The sequence below is a fragment of the Lipomyces tetrasporus genome, assembly GCF_029532465.1.
Source record: "Lipomyces tetrasporus strain NRRL Y-64009 chromosome Unknown POJ06scaffold_3, whole genome shotgun sequence".
Taxonomy (NCBI): Eukaryota; Fungi; Ascomycota; class Lipomycetes; order Lipomycetales; family Lipomycetaceae; genus Lipomyces; species Lipomyces tetrasporus.
Window position 1 is genome coordinate 1406818 of NW_026611598.1, and position 21066 is coordinate 1427883.

The 21066-nt window shown below is 45.9% G+C and overlaps 8 protein-coding genes across 8 annotated transcripts; 5 read left to right on the plus strand and 3 right to left on the minus strand.

The window, feature by feature from the left end:
• Positions 1–1276: 1276 nt before the first annotated feature.
• POJ06DRAFT_266771 (uncharacterized protein) lies at positions 1277–1696 on the plus strand (the record flags this gene model as incomplete). The annotated part of the gene is made up of 1 exon (XM_056189184.1): positions 1277–1696. One exon carries the CDS (start codon positions 1277–1279, stop codon positions 1694–1696), a length of 420 nt encoding a protein of 139 aa, XP_056045613.1.
• Positions 1697–2704: 1008 nt separating this feature from the next.
• On the minus strand, positions 2705–3996 carry POJ06DRAFT_274411 (uncharacterized protein; the record flags this gene model as incomplete). The annotated part of the gene is made up of 5 exons (XM_056189615.1): positions 3635–3996; positions 3385–3564; positions 2965–3338; positions 2840–2902; positions 2705–2763 (listed from the first exon to the last, which is right to left on the minus strand). Exons 1-5 carry the CDS (start codon positions 3847–3849, stop codon positions 2705–2707), a joined length of 891 nt encoding a protein of 296 aa, XP_056045614.1. The 5' UTR covers positions 3850–3996.
• Positions 3997–6766: 2770 nt separating this feature from the next.
• POJ06DRAFT_248973 (uncharacterized protein) lies at positions 6767–8460 on the plus strand. The gene is made up of 3 exons (XM_056187102.1): positions 6767–7133; positions 7197–7557; positions 7646–8460. The coding sequence occupies exons 1-3, from the start codon at positions 6994–6996 to the stop codon at positions 8336–8338; spliced, it is 1194 nt and encodes a 397-aa protein (XP_056045615.1). The 5' UTR covers positions 6767–6993; the 3' UTR covers positions 8339–8460.
• Positions 8461–10488, minus strand: POJ06DRAFT_248976 (uncharacterized protein). The gene is made up of 5 exons (XM_056187103.1): positions 10386–10488; positions 10161–10322; positions 9968–10103; positions 9780–9907; positions 8461–9714 (listed from the first exon to the last, which is right to left on the minus strand). Exons 1-5 carry the CDS (start codon positions 10411–10413, stop codon positions 8612–8614), a joined length of 1557 nt encoding a protein of 518 aa, XP_056045616.1. The 5' UTR covers positions 10414–10488; the 3' UTR covers positions 8461–8611.
• Positions 10489–10661: 173 nt separating this feature from the next.
• Positions 10662–13007, plus strand: POJ06DRAFT_207744 (chaperonin Cpn60/TCP-1 family). The gene is made up of 8 exons (XM_056185391.1): positions 10662–10749; positions 10835–10882; positions 10942–11027; positions 11079–11193; positions 11251–11473; positions 11526–12181; positions 12239–12384; positions 12439–13007. The coding sequence occupies exons 1-8, from the start codon at positions 10710–10712 to the stop codon at positions 12799–12801; spliced, it is 1677 nt and encodes a 558-aa protein (XP_056045617.1). The 5' UTR covers positions 10662–10709; the 3' UTR covers positions 12802–13007.
• A 353-nt stretch (positions 13008–13360) lies between these two features.
• POJ06DRAFT_248981 (ATP synthase subunit C-domain-containing protein) lies at positions 13361–14964 on the plus strand. Its single transcript, XM_056187105.1, has 4 exons — positions 13361–13540; positions 13823–13949; positions 14171–14532; positions 14590–14964. The coding sequence occupies exons 1-4, from the start codon at positions 13480–13482 to the stop codon at positions 14637–14639; spliced, it is 600 nt and encodes a 199-aa protein (XP_056045618.1). The 5' UTR covers positions 13361–13479; the 3' UTR covers positions 14640–14964.
• A 67-nt stretch (positions 14965–15031) lies between these two features.
• POJ06DRAFT_194740 (S-adenosyl-L-methionine-dependent methyltransferase) lies at positions 15032–18339 on the minus strand (the record flags this gene model as incomplete). Its single annotated transcript, XM_056184964.1, has 5 exons — positions 15032–15475; positions 15526–17450; positions 17506–17882; positions 17933–17962; positions 18011–18339. The coding sequence occupies 5 exons, from the start codon at positions 18337–18339 to the stop codon at positions 15032–15034; spliced, it is 3105 nt and encodes a 1034-aa protein (XP_056045619.1).
• Positions 18340–19037: 698 nt separating this feature from the next.
• On the plus strand, positions 19038–20770 carry POJ06DRAFT_193751 (WD40-repeat-containing domain protein; the record flags this gene model as incomplete). The annotated part of the gene is made up of 5 exons (XM_056184924.1): positions 19038–19206; positions 19448–19548; positions 19607–19766; positions 19825–20668; positions 20722–20770. 5 exons carry the CDS (start codon positions 19038–19040, stop codon positions 20768–20770), a joined length of 1323 nt encoding a protein of 440 aa, XP_056045620.1.
• Between the last annotated feature and the right edge of the window lie 296 nt (positions 20771–21066).

A 21066-nucleotide genomic window follows, 5' to 3' on the forward strand; every position in this document is an offset into this window, starting at 1 on the left:
GTTTATTCAACGAATTGAAGGTAGTTTTTTGTGTTTATAGTTTTGACAGCAAATGTTACAGTTCAACTATGGGGGCGGCGTGTCTAAGAGGGTTACTTTTCAATAGGTCTTTGTCTACGTCGTATTTTGTTTGTTTGTTGTTGGCTATTGACACTTTGAATATTGTAGGTTTTCTTTTTTTTTGCCCTATTATTCTCTTTCCTTCTTTCTATTCCATTTATTCTGTATCTTTTTTTTTGCTTTACTTGTGGTCTATTTATTGGCTTGCTTAGTCTTGTGCCTTGTCATTGCTGCTCGGTAGCCTGACAGTTTATTGAGTTATCAGCAAGCGAAAATGTCGACTCGGCTTTTATGGATCGGTATATAATTAAGGTCTCTATAATATGTATATGCATATGCATGCCGTATGTATTGAGCTGAATGTGTATTGGCTTTGTTATTTTGTATTATTGCTTGCGGCGAAAGTTCTTTACGGTTTGGTTTGTTTGATTGCTTGTCCGTGTTATAAATGTTTGTAGCAGGAACCTGGAGTTTTATGTATAGCTTTATGATAGTATAATAGTATAATATATCCACGAAGCGCAAAAAGTCATTATGTCATATCGATCGAATGAACGACCAAGACGTGTGGGATGCGTGTATGATTATCAGATTAGCACGTCGATTATGGTTTTGTCTTCGACATGGGAGTAGCTGTGCACGTGGAGCGGCGGTCGTACATTTGTCGGCATTTGTCGGAGAGACACATCACTTTAAGTTTGGGTGACGACAACAGCTGCTCTCGGCTTTCTTGGTCGAGTCACGATGTGATGGGTCACAAGCTAGAAATCACAGCTCACCATTACACACAACATGAAAAGTGGCTGGGCGTGGCTGGCACAAGAATTACACGAGGCTCGCCACATTTCAGTCACACCACTCACGGATCACAAATTCTCGAACCAATTGAAGTAACGGATCACAGATCACCTAACAGTCTGCTGCAGCCTCAGGCGCATCCCGGACCGTCTTCGCTCAGTCTCTGCGACCGCCTCTTGCTTATATTCTCCCCCGCTCCCTCCGCCTGGCGAAGCGGCCTTTCTACGTCAATCTCTCATACCGGTCTCTTGCATGCTATTACTCTGACGTCGGTTTACCTTCTGCTCTCACAATGAGCTATCAATATCACACGTACGGCACGCCGAGTGTCTCGGTCAATTCTCGTATGTGCTCCCTGTCCCTTGAGTGATGATAGATATGCTCCTGAAGAGCCACCGCCAATACACGATCCATCACCATGGCTTCAGAGAGATCTGGAATAGCAATCGTTAACATTCTTGCAGTACTTCACTCTCGTGCCAAGTTCGATGCCGGTCGTGCATTCGACCTCGAGGATGATTTGGAGTTCTGTCCGTCATTGTTGTCTGAGGAGGAGATCCAGTCCGCTACGACTTATTCATCCGATCGATCATCAACCTCTGGATCCCCTGAGTCGTCGCCTCTTCAGACTCAGGTTAGACCCAGCAATTCTGGCATGTTAGGACAGCTCTCCCCGGGTATGTCGCCCGGAAGACCAGGGGCTCACCGCGCGAGAAGGGCAATTGAGATCGTCGACCCGGCCACCGGCCTGCGGGTCGCTTCTCCCCCTCTTTCGTCGCCGGCGAAAATGATCTATCCTAGCGCGCACAGCACTCCTAGCAGAAAGGCATGGTCATAATGATCTGCCCCATATTGACTTGTCATACCTGTAGTCTATATGGAGTTTTTGAGTTTACGCATGTCTGGCGGGCAGTGTTGTGCTGAATAGGAGTTTGGTCAAGCTCTCTTATGTTAGGGAAGGTGTCTCAATGTACTAGTATTGTTACGTTTATTATCGGTTCGGCAAGGCGTCCCTTCGATCTCGTGTTGGTTTCGATTACATCATCGCACGGGCACTCTTCGGTTTTCGGCTATGGGTTTTCCTCTATATAATTAATTTCACTTTTGTGTATAATTGCTGTTGCTATATGTGCTTAGGAAAATGTATGCATATACAATTATCGGGTTGGGCTCTTGGATTGGGGTTTGTACATCTAGGTTCATGGGTTTGAGATATGTATATGTGTGTGTGTTATTGTGAGTGTTTTGGTTATTGCAAGTCTGTTTTTACTTGGCGTGGAATGTGACTTGTGATTTTCTGAATCATGCAATCATATAGTCATTGGGGGTCATGATTGGTTTATATATATTCGCGTGTATATAAGTGCTGATTTTGGTTGTTAAGTCATATATAGTTTTATCATATCATAGTTCGGTGCTTGCTCATGTCGTGCGTGATACGCAAGCCAGTGCAAAGACTCGGCAGAACGTATGAGACTAGCCATACTGATTTTAACTAATTTGCCTCATAGTTCGGGATTCGCGTCAAGCTACCTGGCGCATTAGCTTGGCATGACCAGAGCCAGGGCACGAACTCCTATCTTATGGAGGCTTCATTTAGAGGAATGAGAAATGTTCCATCATCATACTCTAACTTGCAAATCTATTGTTAGAAAATATCCCACGAATAACACTGCGTAAGAAAACGCACGCCTGCCACAAAACATCTTCTCCTATATGTTGATATAATTGCTAAATACGTAACTAACTTAATAAAATCAACGACAAAAAACTCGCATGCGTGAGGAAATTTTTTGGCCTGCGTCTTGCGACTAAAACTTGAAAACAAAGAGCAGAATTCCTTATGCTAAAACAGAACCAACCCGCAAGATGTACGACCGATCCGCCCAATCCAAACTGAAACCGCTGCGTAAATTGTTTTCTGAATGAACAGATCGTTAGCATAATTGACACGTTCGAGAAAGCAAACCGTTAAGCGTACATTTGAGAATTATGATGAGAAGAAGCAAGACAATGATGACAACGATAATAGCAACTAACGAGCCTAAAAACAAGAGTTAGATTTTATGCGATAACGTTTAAATAAATCGCAAGCGGTGTGCGTACTGTTTTCCCTAGTCTTCCTTGAGACATAGTCAAGGCGTTTTCTCGCTCCATCAAGTCTATTCTGTCCCCAGTCCACCAGTCGATCAACTTCTCCTAGAAGCTCAATATGCGAATCCAGTTCGTCGCCAATCTGTATGCTGAGCTCGCGCTGCCGCGATATTGATTCCGACAGTCGATCGAGCGAGTCGTCCTGCTGCTGCATAATGCGCTGCTGCTGTAACAGCGCCTCGTTGTTGCTCGCACTATTCCGAGCTTCGTCTGCAGCTATACTTAGAGGGTCTGGAGTAGTTGATTGCACATCGATCAAATTATCACTAAAGCGTACTGTCTTTGGTGTCCTCGTCCTTGGACTCGACGTATTCAAGAGACGGCTCCTATTTAGAGTCAGCAAGACCCATAGACTGTCGTCACCATACGCACCTTGATGTATTATACTCATCATTTGAAGGGTAAACCAGTGAGGGCCGTGATGGACGTGGAGCAGACACTTGCGCTAGTAGCTTGTCCGCCCCACCGTCCTGAAGTAGTGACAGAAGCTTATCGAACTGCTTTTGCAGTCGTATTAAAGTGTCCTCTCTTGATTTTAACGATCGCGACGACCTACAACAGCAATTCTGTCAGTAATTCCGTCCCATGTCCCGATGCCAAATTGACAGTCAGTCTAACTTACGCAGACGAATCGCTCTCGGCTGTAGACTGCTCTCTTTCCAATGTAGCTATGCCATCTCTCAATGCTAGTAAACTTCGCTGAATGTCTGCTTCTTCTGCTGCTGATGGCTCCAAATCCAATGACTTCAGCCGATTGCGTTCAAGAACTGAAACGAGCGTCGTATCAGCAAGCAAGAGCAGGCGGCCAGCCGACGGCGAAGTACCATTGCCATCCATGTGTCCTTAATCCGCACGTCGAACAAAAATTACACAGAAAATTAGTATCCAATAATATAGTCTAGGCAGTTACTGCGAATGCCTCGGACCCCGTCGGCAAATCGAACTCACAGGATGCCACTCGTCTAAATTGATTATAACACGTCTTTGGCTAAAGTGCCGAGTTATTTACGCTATCGTGTATCATGGGTAGACGTTCGCCGAGATTTTGTATTTCTACGACCGTAAGTGCATTATTTCCTTGACAGTTCTATGGCATATACGTCACTGCAGCACTGGTGTCCCGCCGCAATTTGGCCGACATCGCCGACCTACACAGCACGGACATGGCGGCCTAACGAGCCACAGAAAGTTCGGTGCACATTGTAGGGGTATTCTGCCCTAACTCCTGTGACGACTTAGGCCATTCGGCCAGCCGAATGCCGAATGTCGCACCTCATTTTTGAAAGAGTACAAAGTACCAACGCCTCAATCTGTGTAATTATGGGAAAGCCGTTAACACGATAACTAACACCAAATTATATAGCATCCGTGGCACAAGCCCCGCTGTGATGATAGTGACGTAGCCGCCCTGGCCATCTCCAGTAGATAATGAACGATGAAAGTGAATGCGGCAGTTACGCCCCAAAGGTCCTGTAGTGTCCAAAAAGCAGCTTAAACGCAGCGGCGTTGATGGTCCCATATGTTCTGTGCAGAGACGCACTGATTGGACGGCACAGGTGTCACAGTTACCGGACGTATGATCCTTAAGCGTGAAACAAAACGAGGCGTCTCCAATTGCCCGAGAGCTCGTTTTGGCAGTATTGCACAGAAACGGCTTAGCGCTTGCCTGTCTCGGCTGGGCTATTACACGCGAACACCGTGAACACCGTAATTTAAACACTAAACACTCCCGATGTCTTACGACAAGTGGCGCAGACAGTTACGATGACCCAGGAGGAAGCGCGTGGCTTACTGTGTGAAGGTCGACAAGTTGCCTGGCGGACCCACAACACAGGCTCTTCTCTTGTCAAAATAGAACACGCACGCGTCCCCGTGAGCACGGCTCAAGCGGTGAATTGACTGCGGCGCAAGTGCCCAGCATAACACGCGGATGCGCCGCATGCATCCAAATACAGGGGCTACCTATTAAAAGTATTTTGCTATGCTACAAGTTATTAGTGGTTTAAAGTATGAAAAGTGCACAAATTGGAAGAGTTGAGCTACCATATATCAGTCCATATGGCACCATTAGTGTATCTCATCACTTTGGATTTTTACGACATAAAAAGTTACATACATGTGTCTGATTTTAATAATTAAATTTCATACATCTACAACCGTTACGCTCATTTTATAATGACTCAGTTTAAGGCCAATTTCTATCGTTACAATGGCACTGATCTACTCCTTAACCCACTGGTTGCCAGTAGGAGGCTGCCGAGCTTTGAGACCAAATTGAGACAGAAATATCTTCCACCGATGATTCATGGTAATTGGTTAATCCATCCATCGAAAGCCAACCAGATCCGACCAGAATTTGTGGTGACGAAAGTAACTTTGTCAACATCAACTCCACTACAACAGCTGCAGCATATTATGAGATTGACTGTAACGAAAAATGATAGAAGATTGATAATATACACGTTGAACCGTTCCTCAAGCACCATTGACGCAACAAGCCGTTCTGCATTAGGTCGCGACAATGTCGCGATTATGGGTTGGCGACATCGGTCTCGCGGAGCGTCGGTCACAATACTTCCCGCAAATCGGCTAGTGAGTGACAGAGTACTAGTTGACTGTAATTACCACAACGTATCTAACAAAATACGTCTTATCACCACGTGACAATTTGTATAATCAGTGTGGGACATTAGCGTGACAATTTGTATGGCACGTCCTGTTGGGATATTTCAGCGTCACAATCAATGACTTCGTTGCGGTAAGGTATCACAATATATGGATCATTTCGTGTACAAACGAGTTCTGGAATAGTCCAGATAGCAACTAGAAATTGGAATAGAAAATGGAAAAAAAAGGAAAAAAAAAACCACGAATAGCTCCAATGTTCGCGCATAAAACAGTCTGTCGTAGTATGTTTTGCATAGTTTATTTGACTACCATACACCAGTCTCAATACAAATACAAACAGACAAATAGCTGGTGTACACTAGTGGATAGTACTATTGAAGATTGATTAAAGGATGTCGATCTCTCAATTGGCATGACCACTGTGCGAGTCAGCAATGAGGTTATGCCAACCTATAAGTTCTCTGACATGAATAGTCGAACCTAGAACGGTCAAACTAATTCAAGATGCTGCTCGTGTAAAATATTATCTCCATCTCATAGGTTTGATATAGAGTAGAACCCCGTTAGTACAATGTAATGTTTACAGCTACCTCGTATCGGCTTAACGCGGCACTAAACTTGTTTAGTAAGGCAATCGTTATAACGAATTGATTTTTCACCAAATTTTAGAATGAGAGCGCCGGATTTTATCGCTATATCGGGGGTCGAGTATTGTTATAGCGAGGTTTGACCGTACTTGGATTGTTCATCCTTATCTGTAATCCTTCACCCATCCGCAGCTATTCATCATCGGTTATATGAGCATAATAGATAGCAATTAGTTTCCATTGGAATCTGACGAATCCGAACTTTCTTTAGGAAGCCATTTACAGAGATTCATCGGAGGTGTTTGCGAGGACGAGAAATCTCGCAGAAGTCGGCTTCGATGTGGGTCTGGGCGTTACTGACCCGTTGCGAGGGACGAGTAAAGCAATCTCAGATTTAAAGACTAATGTTCAAACCTATTGTTACTAGTGGAGTTGTTTTCGACTTAGTGTGAAGGTAATTTTCTCTACGGCGATATGGCGGCCGACCAGGAAGAAATCGCTGAAGACCAGTTTGGGATCCAGAATGCGGTCTTGTGTAATTCAGAGACTGCACGGTATATATGAGCACTAACAAATTTGCCCCTGAAATCCATGGGGTCGAGTGCGACATGTCCGCCAGCTCACCCTTCCTCGAAGTGTACCAATACCCCAACCTGCAGAGCTCAAGTTGGTTCGAGTCTCCGCAAACCTCCACGCGCTTGGCCCCTCTCATAGCAACAACGTCTTGACAGCATATTTGTACCCTTCTGGAGGCTCTACGTTTACCATGGAGGAAGGAAAGTCTTCAAAGACGACAAGTTGCTGTGAACTTGATATACGATCACTGTTGTATGTGTCGCTGAATGACAATCTAGTATGTCCCATCTGCTGTAGCGCTTTCGTTGATCCGTGCTACACTAAGTGCGGGTGAGTTCTATAATTCTCATCATCTACTTATCCGGCGGTCATTAATACGAATGCTGTGTATAGACACACGTTTTGCTCGGTATGCTTGTACAGAGCGCTAGCCCAGTCACAGAAATGTCCGGTTGACCGAGGTCCCCTATCTGACGACGATATTTGTCCACCGCCAAAAATACTGTCGAACATGGTCAATGAGCTACTAGTATATTGCCCGAATGTTGATAAGGGATGCAAATCAACCGTTCAGCGGTGTCTGCTGCGGCACCATTTACAGGACAAATGTCGTTACACCTTGCTGGCGTGCCCTTCGGACGCATGCACGGAGCTCATCGAACGACGTTTTATCGACCGAGATCCCGCTAACTGCTTTCACCGACCCATTATGTGCCCTGATTGCCACGATTCAGTAGCTGAATTTGAACTTGACGTATGTTTTTTCTTGTTTTTGATTTTATCGTACTGGCTTGGTGAGGCCCATGGAGATCTGGTCGCTCTAACGGCTGTTTGGCTAATAGGATCACAAAAATACGTGCACAGCCCGTTCAACTAAATGCCCCGATTGCTCCAAGGAGTTCTCCATGGCAGACATTAAAGATCATCTAGACACATGCAGCGAATCCGTCGTTACGTGCCCAGCAAACAGCCTTGGTTGCCGCTGGTCCGGACGAAGGGAGAAATTGGATAGCCACACTGCCGAATGCGTGCTGACCTCGCTTGCGCCGTTTCTCGACAAACAAGAGGAAAGAATTGCGAATCTTGAAGCTGAGAATAAGACTTTGCGTGCTCAGATCGCTGTTGGCGGATCAAACAGTATGCTCGACAGCGACGTGTTCCACATTTTCACCGAGCACGAGCGGTTCCGGTCTGAGCTGGAAAGGTTATCGGAACAATTGGGGGAGTTGGAAATACGCCAGAGTGTCATGCTCACGAACCAAACCGTCAGGGCGAAAGAAGAAATCCAGAATATGAGAAATGCTGTTAATGCTATTCGTCACCAGATGCATTTCTTAATGATGGAACGACGTACGTGGGCGCTGCAGAATCTCGCAACTTCTTCAGTTGTACCACCTGGTGCGGTAGTACCTGCATCTTCCTCAGCAGCTGGGTCCGGTGCTTCTGGTGGTAACTCGAATGGTCACGAAGAAGTTGCGAACATTCGGTTTATGCGCAGAGAGAGTGAACCCTATAGGCAGGACGTCAAGCTATAATTCCCCCCAGTTATAGATTGGCACGGAAGCGGAAATTGCATATACAAAACGAGATACTGTATCGGTTTATCGGAGTTCTGGGCTTGCATTGTTTAAATTGGTGTCATGGCCGTCAGTAAATGGTTCCATATACTTTATTGTTTCGTTCTAATAAAACAAGGCTGAGTGTAACTGCCCGAACAATGTGCAAAACTATTCTATACAAATTAGTGGAAACTGACAAGTCAACAAGAACACATAAACACACAACTACAACAACACCACCGTATGGTCTTAATAACTTCTTCCAAACATACACCATTCCTTGGCATCACGTTCGCAAGCGGCGCACTTGGTCTCGCCCGGAATTATACCCTCTGGCTGCTCAAAGGGAATGCAAAGACTTTTCGCTCCCATAGAAGGTGCACGCTCGTCAACCTCCTCACCAGTATCCTGTCTAGCGGACTTTTCCTTGATCTCTTCCTCGCAATCAGCAACGCCGCACCATGGGATCTGAACTAAGTTTTTGTTGTTGAGAGCAGGAACGAAGTCTTCCCACTTGGTGACCCGGATGACATGAGAGTCGAAAGATGCCTTTGCCTTCTGCAACATCTCATCCTGGATTTGTTCGAGAAGGATAGGGATAGACTCCGCAAGATCAGCCAAGGCAACGAAGTCCTTTTGTCCAGTCGCTCGTCGGGCGGCGACCACTTGCTGCTTCTTAAAGTCCATGGGGCCGAACTCCAATCGGAGTGGAACACCTTTGAGCTCCCAGTCGGAGAACTTCCATCCAGGGGAGTAGTTGTCTCTGGTGTCAGCCATTACACGGATACCGGCCGTCTTCAAAATTTCCTCTATCTTCAACACGCCGTTAGTAATGTTGGCCTTATCGTCCTCGGTAGTCTTAACGGTGATACCGCATGGAATGACGACAACTTGGTACTGAGCGACTCGAGGAGGCATAACCAAACCCTTGTTGTCACCGTGAGTCATAACCATGACACCGATGGCTCGAGTCGACAGACCCCAACTGTTCTGCCACACGTTGATCTTCTCGCCATCGTTCTTGGGATCCTCCACAGTAATACCAAACATCTTTGAAAAATTCTGTCCCAAGCAATGGCTGGTAGCGCCCTGAATACCTCTGCCAGTTGCAGCGATATACCCCTCAGTCGTAGTGGTGAATAAACCACCAGCGAATTTCTCTTTCTCCGTCTTCCGCCCCTTTATGACTGGAACTGCTAGCAAATCCTGGTAAATGCGAGCGTACAGATCAAGAATCTGCAAGACTTCATTTTCCGCTTCCTCTCGGGTAAGGAACGCCGTGTGACCCTCCTGCCACAAAAACTCTCGAGTGCGGAGGAACGGCTGGGGATGTTTAAATTCCCATCTGACCACTAACAGTGTAAAATTTGCGTTAGAATGCAGTCATGTTTCACGTCTGCTAGCAATATTAACCTACCAGAGTTCCATTGGTTGAGCTTGAGTGGAAGATCACGATGACTACGGATCCACTTGGCGTAATAAGGGTACATGACGGTTTCTGAGGTCGGACGGATAGCAATTGGCTCCTCCAGATCGGTGCTTCCACTATGTCAAATGCAGGGTTAGCAAATGCGTTTTGACCAGCGAATACAGCAATTGACATACGCCTTCGTGACCCATGCAACCTCTGGCGCAAATCCTTCAACATGATCTTTCTCCCTCTCCAAAACTTTCGACGACACGAACATAGGGAAATAAGCGTTCTGCACACCCAATTCCTTGATCTTGCCGTCAAACCAAGCTAGAATGTCGCCAGTCAATATCAATCTCCGCGCGCCCCATCCAATGAGTCACCCACCCTGAATCTTCTCCCAAACCGAGTATGATCCGGGCTTCATGATATAGCAGCCAGAAACGTCATAGTATTCCAGCATGTCGCCCTTGGTGAGTACCTGCTGGTACCACGATGGGAAATCCTCATCCTTCGGTGCAGTGATACCGATCAAAGCCGGTTTGTTGGCTGCAACGACACGAAGCGAGTTAGCAACCAATAATTAGCCTTTGAATCAAGAAGAAAGCATACCGTCGACCTTCTCTTTCTTTGGAGCCATGTCAATATCACTACTGATACTCTAAAATAAAAAAAATCAAGGTCGAAGTTGAATTGTTCGCCGCAAATATTGAAGCGGGCAGGTGGATTCGTGAATGAGACGCGGCTCAAAATTTTGGCCGAGGGGGCCAAGTTCGCAGCGTAAATGTGAGTACGGAAACCGTGCAGTTTGTGCTTAGATTTACGCTAGAGTCATATTCAAAAAAACTAAGGGGTCCATAGCGCGCGACGCTTGGAAAAAATAAAGAATTCACACGCGTTACTGCGGTTTCAAACAGAATCACCACTATCTCTACAATGTCGCAGTTATACAGTACGCCGCGGTCTGATACTCTTTGTAAGTTTGTGAGATCTTGTGTTAGAGATCCTTGGCATATTCCCTACTATCGTAAAAGTTATGTATGGCGCTAACTTACCTGCAGTCCTCAGTGGAGAGAAGCTAAGCGGTAACGACATCAGAGATCAGAACGGTAATTCTCGCTGTGACGAACATGCAATATAATTAGGATCGGATCTAATTGAAACATAGTTTTGGCGACGCAAGCGATCGCGAATGTCGTGAAATCATCTCTGGGTCCAGTTGGCTTAGACAAGATGCTGGTCGATGACATTGGTGTATGTACTTTCAGAAATAGTATCGCTGGACAGGATTTTAATGATACGTAGGATGTTACTGTTACGAACGACGGTGCCACAATCTTAAGTCTTCTCGATGTGGAGCATCCGGCTGGCAAGATCTTGGTCGAGCTAGCACAGCAGCAGGACCGTGAAGTCGGAGATGGTACGTTACTCGCGGTGGTATCCCTCCTTAGGTGGATGGTCTAACTATGCACTGCAGGAACAACATCGGTCGTCATTATTGCTTCTGAATTGCTTCGTCGAGCGAATGAGTTGGTAAAGAACAAGATTCACCCTACCACAATCATCACCGGATACAGGCTCGCTCTTCGAGAAGCGACCAAGTATTTGAATGATGTTATGAGTGTCAAGGTTGACGCGCTTGGAAAGGATGTCCTAGAGAACATTGCCAAAACTAGCATGTCTAGCAAGATTATTGGAAGGTGAGCATGGCTTGGCATGGTAATTGTGCGTATGATCGGCTAATGTCATCAGCGATTCTGATTTCTTCTCATCCATGGTGGTTGATGCGCTTTTGGCCGTCAAGTCTACCAATACCCGTGGAGAGACTAAGTATCCTGTCAAGGCTGTCAATATCTTGAAGGCTCATGGGAAGTCTAGCCGTGAATCAGTTTTGGTCAAGGGTTATGCACTGAATTGCACTGTAGCCAGTCAGGCAATGAAGACAAGTATTCCAAACGCGAAGATTGCCTGTCTCGATATCAATTTACAGAAAGTTCGCATGCCTTTAGGCGTCAGCGTCACAATCGAGAACCCCGAAGAATTGGAGCTAATTAGAAAAAGAGAGAACACCATTGTCCTGGAACGTGTGCAGAAAATCATCAATGCTGGTGCCAATGTTGTTATGACTACCAAAGGCATCGATGATCTGTGTCTGAAGTCGTTTGTTGAGACTGGAGTCATGGCTGTTCGGAGGTGCAAGAGAGAAGACCTGCGACGTATTGCTCATGCTACCGGTGCCACTTTGGTCGGCAGCTTATCCAACCTGGAGGGCGAAGAAGTATTCGAGCCCAGTTATTTGGGGTATGCGGAAGAGGTTTCCCAAGAACGTATTTCCGACGACGAGTGTATCCTCGTTAAGGGCACGAAGGCGTATACATCAAGCTCAATTATTCTCAGAGGTTCGAATGGTAGGCGCAAATATAATTAGCATTTATGCAATTGGTTATTAATTGATTTCTCCACAGACTTTCAATTGGACGAAATGGAACGATCGATTCACGATTCCCTGTCGGTTGTTAAGCGTACCTTAGAGAGCGGTACTGTTGTCCCTGGCGGTGGTGCGGTTGAAACTGCCTTGAGCATCTATCTTGAGAACTTTGCGACGACTCTTGTAAGCCAGCTTGGCATGCTTTCGTTTCGAATTGCGTTAACATTGTTTCTATAGGGAAGCAGAGAACAACTTGCGATTGCAGAGTTTGCTGCAGCTCTGTTGATTATTCCTAAGACGTTGGCCGTCAATGCCGCGAAGGATTCGTCAGACTTAGTGGCCAAGCTTCGATCGTACCACGCCACTAGCCAGAGTGCGCCATCGACAGATTCCAAGAAGAAGGGTTACAAGAATTACGGGCTTGATCTTTGGAAAGGAAAAGTTGTGGACGAGATGAAGGCCGGTGTCTTGGAACCCAGCGTGAGCAAGATTCGATCATTAAAGAGTGCATTGGAGGCGTGCATTGCAATCCTCCGAATCGATACTATGATTACGGTCGACCCGGAGAGACGAGAAGAGGAATCTCACGGAGACCATTAGAAACAGTGCAGGATGCTCTGTCAGGAGATGATTGACTGATAAATATATTCGACGTGTTTATGTACCTTTATTACGGCATTTGATATTGTTGCAGCTTGAATGTATTGTAAGAATTGATGGTATCTGTAGATAATATACTTTGTATTCCACACGTCGAGGATTTCAAGTGCATTGTGAGAGACTGGGATCCTTAATTCAGCCACCCCTTTGTCCATTTAGAAACACTCCACCATAACAAGATGCACCTGTCTATGGAAGGCTAGGGTTTCACGAAGTGTTGGAGTTGCGATAACGAGTCATCCGACCAATCATGGCTGGTCGGCATTTCTGCGCAAGGTTGACGGCGTGAACAGAGCATGAGCAACGCTAATGCATCTAAGTTGCCTACAAAAGCTAAAATATTCCCTAATATAGCTTAGCGCGAATACCGTAGTGAGTTCGCACCCGAACAAGCTTTACGCTATTGTAGGACAGGATTAGCTCGACATTTGGGAGCCGGCTTGATAGCTGATTACCCGCTTGCGCTCACTCGCCCACGGCCAGATGCTCACAGGTGCACCACCACAGTCCACAATCACGGTTCTCTCGTCGCAGCCATCCAATCTTCCCCCTTCGCTGGTATACTTTGTCCGACTTTTCTTCCCCTTCCCGTCATTTCTCGATCGTCAGTTTATCACAATGGGTGCTCCAGCTGTTATCGGTTCTATCGCCCTTCTTGGCGCGTTCGTCGTCGGTGGATGTACGTACTTCTCGATTCTCGCAAGGTTTTCGTCAGGCAGTGCTGCGCCAATCTATCCGCTCTAAATTACCCCTTATCGGCATTGCAGGAATTGCAGGCAATGAATACTATTCGCGGACTATAAATATATCAATAATTTCGCGAACTTATGCCGGAATGTAATGTCCTGCGATGGATGGGATGTACGCAGATGTTGAGCGATAGATTTGCAGTGGAGCTGCGGCATGAAAATATGCGAAATTTTACCAGCAATACGAAGGGAAAGCTGACAGTTCGAATTAGATATGTTGTTCACCGGCTCCGGTGAGGATTTTAATGTCGGAAAGTTCCTTACGACTACTTCGCCGTATACCTGGGCCTCGCTCGGCATTGCTCTTTGCATCGGTCTTAGTGTCGTCGGCGCTGCCTGGTACGTCATGAACTCAGCAATTCAAGAACGGGTCGTGTTCTCTTGATTGATATGCCAATTACATTGATGCGATGGTATTAATTTGCCGGCGAAGCTGCGACTGTGCTATTTCAAAATCGAAATGCGCTTTTGATTCCACGAACACGGAATTGGATAGAACGCGATACGGAGAGAACACGCCTCGTGATATTATGTCAAACCGGCTAACCATGCTTATTTAGGGGTATTTTCGTCACTGGTACTTCCATTGTCGGTGGTGGTGTCAAGGCTCCACGAATTCGAACCAAGAACTTGATCTCTATCATTTTCTGCGAGGTGGTCGCCATTTATGGTGTCATCATGTCCATCGTTTTCTCCGCCAAGCTCGCTGCTGTTGTTGGCCCCGACTTGTACACCCCCGAGAATTATTACACCGGCTACGCTCTTTTCTGGGGTGGCCTTACGGTCGGTTTCTGCAACCTTGTGTGCGGTGTCGCCGTCGGCGTTACCGGTTCAACTGCTGCCATCGCTGATGCTGCCGACCCATCTCTCTTCGTCAAGATTCTTGTCATTGAGATTTTCGGTTCCGTGTTGGGTCTTTTCGGTATGATATTGAGCAAACTGGTCTTTTTGAAAATCTAGACATTAACGTGGGTGGTAGGTCTTATTGTTGGTCTGCTGATGACCGGTAAGGCACAGGAGTTCCAGTAAATTATTCAGCAAACAAAATGACACGAGAAGCGGGAAGGAAGGGGTTCGACATACGAAGGCATTTACATATTCCAAACCATTCAAAAGATATCATATCTATGAAGTATACATAATTGATGACATGTTTCAGTTTCGTATGTCTTTTATTTAATTTTGGTAGTGGCATGGTGTTTTTTTTACATTCGTGTGTTTTAGTAAGTCATATTGGTTGGGGCGAAATAAGTTGTGGGTTTTATAGAACGAAAATATAACAAATAATCTAAAATTTTGTTATTGGGGGTTACATTAATGTAAGATGGGGTTGTAGATAAGGTAACATTAGGATTTACCATATAATTAAATATTCATCTAGTCTTCTCTACATATACAAATAGTCAGGCATTAGCAATCAGTTAATCTCCGTTTCGTAATTCGTCACTCAAGCGCGCAAGATAGAACTGCCGAATATCTGCAGGCACGGTCTCGAATGACTTTGATATCCTCCTGATCAAAGCGCGCCCCTCTTCATACGCTTTCAGGTCCCGGTTGCCGTATATATCCCTTCCTTGGGAGTACAACGACGGTTCTAAATCTTTCCAAAATACGTTGATCGAAATGCTTGGTTCTAGGGGCAGTGTCGCATGTAGCCACATTGCGGGGATGAAGATGATGTCTCCAGGACACATGACGGTCTCTAAAGGATGAACGTTTCCTATCGAGATCCCCGAATTATCAAAGATGTTTGGAATGCGCGACGAGGATGCACCGGCCGGAAATGACAACTCTGACACGTCGCTTGGCGGATAGAGTCGAACCCGCTTAGTCCCACGTACTTGAATCAAAAAATTTGCAGTAACCTATATCGCTGTCAGTGTCAGAGGCGGCTGTCGGTGTTGGTATTGCTTACGTCATAGTGAAGCCACATTCCTACACCCGGACTAGATATGCGTAATGGCGACGAAAAAGCCTTGTCTCCAATAAACAACCTCAATTCTGGAGGTAACTGAAAGTCAGTAGCAATTGCTGGGAAATCTTCGGATATGTTCGCTGTCTTCGACTTTGGATTCAGCGCCGAGAGTGATCGTAGGTACAGCAATTCGTCGGAATCATTGGCGTTGTCGTTGACACCATATACCCTATCAATGAACTCTCCGAAAGGCACTACGTCGTACCGAAAGTTCTTCCTCTGGAAATTCATGGCATGACTTTTGCTGATATGGACCGTCACCGGACGATCAACTCCCACTTTATCCTTGACATAGTACGGCGTCCAGGTGCTAGTACATGACCCAATATCAGCTTTCTTAACTACAACTGGCATGCCATAGCTGTATATCTCCTTCCAGTCCTCTACCGATTTCGGGTCTCTCTGTCCGATTTCGCCAATCGTCACGGTGTCTTCTATGCTTTCTTGCACAACGGTCGTGTTTGTGGTCTTCACTTCCACACCCCTAGAGGTAGACAAGTCGGGCCCAATCGCAAAAGCCTTGTCGGCCCCGACAGCAACTGTCCACTGTCGCTTACGCGCAGTTACAGCCCTCACGACAGCTAGCTCGTTCCAACAGGCACCGAACGAAAAACAAACCGCACCACCTCCCACTACGACAATTTCCTTATCTTTAGTGATATGAACTGAGCATCCGATCAACATTGGGAAATTATCTTGGCTATGAACTTCGATATTTGTGGTGGACATCTCGGTGAAGTTGATAATCTTGAAAGAGTCGTTTATCTGGAGGATACCATGTGATTGAATGCCGCCGACCAGTAGTACGGAATCCTCGGCCCATGAAACCATCTGACAACCTGCTCGAACAAGATTGTCCTTAACGATTTGGTTCGAGACTAGTTCCAAGATAATCATGTTTCCAGAAACTGACCATTTATAAACCTCGTCATATACATCGCCGAAACGATTAAAACCCCCGGACAGAATGCCATACTTTCCTAACCAGCAGAAACCAGGTGACAGACGCATACCGAGCTTGACCTCGCATTCCAGTTCCGTCCATGAAGATGACTCCGCATCGAATAGTAGCCACTCTGCAGATGAGGCATCGTCGACTTGTCCGCCGAACACAATCACTTGTCCGAGAGAAATAGCAGCCATGACGTGTCGATAACGCGCTCCAGGCATTGGCGTAGTTTGTTCCCACTCATTCGAAACTGAACTGAATGTCCAGCAATCAGATAGTGGTGCAGCAGGTGAACCCCGACCTCCAGTCATTAAGAATCTGCCCGGTGAAAGAGCCGCTATTGCGTGACACATTCTAGGTGAGGGGCTCGTTGTAGATTTAACAAAAAATGGCGTATCGTCGTCCGATGTAACAAGGACACTAGTGTCGAGGCGTGTAGTTGGGCTCAATCCGCCAAAGTAGACAATAGAAGTATCAGACTTACTCGCCGTTGCTCCCCAGCGGCGCCGGAGTAACGGACACTCGACGCTGTCGATAGTCCATGCTCTATCGATCGTGGACGGCCGTATGGAAACAGGGACGATGCCATTTGCAGTGTGACTACTTGTACTAGCAACGAGCAAAATGTAGTGCTGGCAGAAAAGGAAAAACTCTTCCCATTCATCAAAATGCTCTATCTTTTCCATTCTGCTTTTCTCTTCAGCAGAAACACTGTTGCGCCAAAACGTATGCAAATCGGTGCAAGTTACCGACTTCCATCCACGGGTTGCAAATCTCTTAATTTGGTCTTCAACAGTAGGATATGTAGACACAGACTTAATGGGCGTGTTCAGGTGATTGAAATGGCGGAGCATTGTCCGTGCAAATGGGTGGTCAGCACCCGCAGGCAGAATCTGCTCAAGAAGCGCGAACTGGGCTAAACCAGAATCAGAACCTCGTGTAAAGAGCCAGGGAGTCATGTTGCTACTTACCTTGGCCTCGGGCGATACCAGACGCCCATTGTACAAGTTTGTCCGCCTCTTCAGTATTCATGTAGGTCAATGAAACCTCAGCAATGAACAACAAATCACAGTCATCCTGGAGGACTCCGCATGCTTCTAATGCCTTCTCAAAGTTTTCAAGATTCGACAGGTCGCATCCAACGCAATAATACGACGAACTAGCGAGTTTAATGGAAGAATTAGACACATTCAGGTGGTGTCGGTCTCCAACGACGCGCGAAAGATCTTCCGAGGCTGCTATTGCACTCACTTTGAGATTGATCAAATCTGGATAATCCGCATCGATGAATATGGTTTTGCTGCGATTCGTGGATATCTTCGCAAGATATTGAAATGGCAGCGGATCGCTGCGAATTCTGTCAGCCACCAATCTATTGAACCGCACCACAATACATACTAGCCACAGCCTAGGTTAACAATAACCTTTCTTGCTCCTTGATTGGATTGTAGAAACTAGTGGATTGATGTCAGCAACTGTTTCCAAGGCCGTGCGCAGAATTTGAATGCAGGTGGAGGACATGCCTGCTTAACGACTGCATGAACTGCCTCCATTCGTATCCAGTATCCTCGATTAATAAGTGGAGCCCTCCTCTGAGGCTTCTTGACAAAATATCTAAAGAAATGTGCATCTTCTAGTGACGACGTGTGCTCTGCGTGAGCCGTTGTTGGATAATAAAGTCGTTCGACTGATCTCTTCGAGACAATTGATGAGCTATTCGTGTCTTGAATTGCTTTGTCGCTGTTCAGCTTGGCAACCTGTTTGCCCTTTTTATAGCCAATTAGGACTTTATTTTTTGTTGGCATTTGGGCAACGGAGTCCACAATCTTACTGGTTGCTCGGTCGTTCGAGGCGCTACGAAATGCTAGAGAAATCAAATTTCTTTTTGGATTACACTGCACCGATCCAACCTTGTCGAAGCAGAGACTATCACTTATCTCTTTGCAGGATCCTTTGAAATCTTCACCTATTAAAATTCGGGTTCTGGCTTTGAATAGGACAGTTTATGAATTCGACCAACTCTCACTTCTGTCGTATCAACCACGTCTCACTTCCTGTCCTCTCAGAACCCGGAAGTCATCTCACATGTCAAAAATTTGAGGTTTGTAATAACAAAGTCAAAAAAACCTTACTCCCAATGAAGGAGTCGGCAAAATGGAGCCAGAATACGAGTGTCTTCATCATAATAGTGTCGTGCTTGAGTCTCAGGTAGCTGAGTGCATCTTAAAGAATTAAAGGCTTAGCGATATAAAACTGTCTCTTATTCTTGCATCTTACTCTAGATTTATAACATAGGCTAGGCGTTGCTTTGATTAGATAAATGGTCGAATGCGAACGATCCCCTTTCGTTAGCTATTTTGGTGGCTGTAGAACGCATACTTCACGCAGGCGTCCTTTGAGCTTCGACCGTCCAGCGCGAGCCTGTGGACAATCCTTACGATTAAAGGAGCCTTCACAACCACAGATCTCGTCATCAGCACGAGCAGTGCGTTGACAAGTCGCAATGGAGTCACCAACTGAGCCCCAGCGTAATAATATTGATGACACGCTTAATTTTGTGAATTTCAACCAGGACTTCAGCTGTATCTCGGTCGGGACTAAACATGGTTACAAAATATACAATTGCGATCCGTTCGGCCAATGCTTCTTTAAGGGTGAGTATATTATTCTCAGTGCTAGGGAAAATGATTATGGATGGAGGGAATGACTTGCACGATTATTCTCAGCATATACTAGTATTTCGACTCAGATCATTTGGTATGGAGTTGGCGTTTATGTACCTGGTCATACTAACATTTTTGTGATTTTGCTACATTAGCCGACGGAGGAATAGGTTAGTTCATCTCTCTGTACACTATATGCTAGGTTATATACGGTTAAATGCGGATTGTGGGTATGCTAACATTACTTTAGCGATTGTCGAAATGTTATTTTGTACCTCACTCGTCGCTCTGGTCGGCATCGGAGATCAACCGTCACTATCACCTCGTCGGCTGCACATCACGAATACGAAGGTCGGAAGATATAATTAATCATGTTTGTTCTTCACTGGTTACTTACGATCATGAGCAGCGACAATCCACGATATGCGAACTCACATTTCCAACGTCCGTGTTGGCGGTCAAATTGAACCGACGACGGTTGATAGTAGTTTTGGAGGAACAGATATACGTCTACGACATAAGTAACATGAAGCTATTACATACAATTGAAACGTCTCCTAATCCCAACGGTAACTATTTAATGCTTAAATATGGTACGATCAGAACTAACGTGCGGGCGCGAATTAGCTATATGCGCTCTGTCTCCATCATCCGAGAATTGCTACATCGCTTATCCATCACCATCACACTCAGCTACACCTCAGTCTCCGGCATCTCCACAGTACCAATTACATCCATCACAAGTTCCTTCATTCCAACCAGGCACCGGTGACGTGCTCATATTCGATGCCTTGTCATTGCAGCTCATTAATGTCATCGAAGCACACAAAGCACCACTGTCATGTGTGGCATTGAATCAGGATGGCACTCTACTGGCCACTGCATCTGATAAAGGAACGATTGTGAGAGTATTCTCCGTCCCGGGAGGAGCGAAGTTGTATCAGTTCCGAAGGGGCTCGTACCCTTCGAGGATATACTCAATTACTTTTAATGTCTCGTCGACACTTCTTTGCGTAAGTTCTGCTACTGAGACAGTCCATATTTTCAAATTGTCGGACGCAGAAGATCCATCACTTTCATCGTCAGGCGAAGAAAGGCGAAAGAGCTTTTCCTCCTCAATGGGTTCAGATTCCAGTTCTCCGCCTGGAATGAACGGGGGCATTTTCGACGCGATGATGGATGGCAAAACCAGAAATGGCGCTATGAGGAATCTAATACGGCGGTCTTCACAGACATTGGGACGGAGTGTAGCTGGCCGGGTTGGTGGATATTTGCCGACGGCCGTTACGGAGATGTGGGAACCTGCTCGTGATTTTGCATTTGTGAAGCTCCCCACGAAAGGCATGAAGAGTGTCGTAGCCATCAGCCCAAATTCGCCTCACGTCATAGTAGTTACGTCCGAGGGCTACTTCTATCAGTATGCCATCGATATGGAGAAGGGTGGTGAATGCACCCTAATAAAACAGTATTCGTAAGTATCTGACCAACGTCTCTGCATTTGATTGGTTCTAATTGGCTGATTAGATTACTGGACAACAGCGAGCAAATGAATCAGTCGTTACTGGCCGACTAGTAGCTCGTATATTAAATATAGCACCCTATACATTCATATGTATTATCGATAGCTTATACTGCACCAGCGTTGCGAGCGTGTCGTTTGTATGTGCCACAGGGTGGATTGTATATTATACAATGACTAATCAGGGCTAGAGCACAGATCCGATCTTCTATTTGTCATGATATCCACATATCCTACAACCTTGCTTATCTAGGTCTCGCGCGCTTTGCCGGATAGTGCAGGATTGGCCGCCCGAGAGGCCGCTTATTCTCTCGCGAAATTTCATTAAGTTTTATCGTTCCACTGGAGTA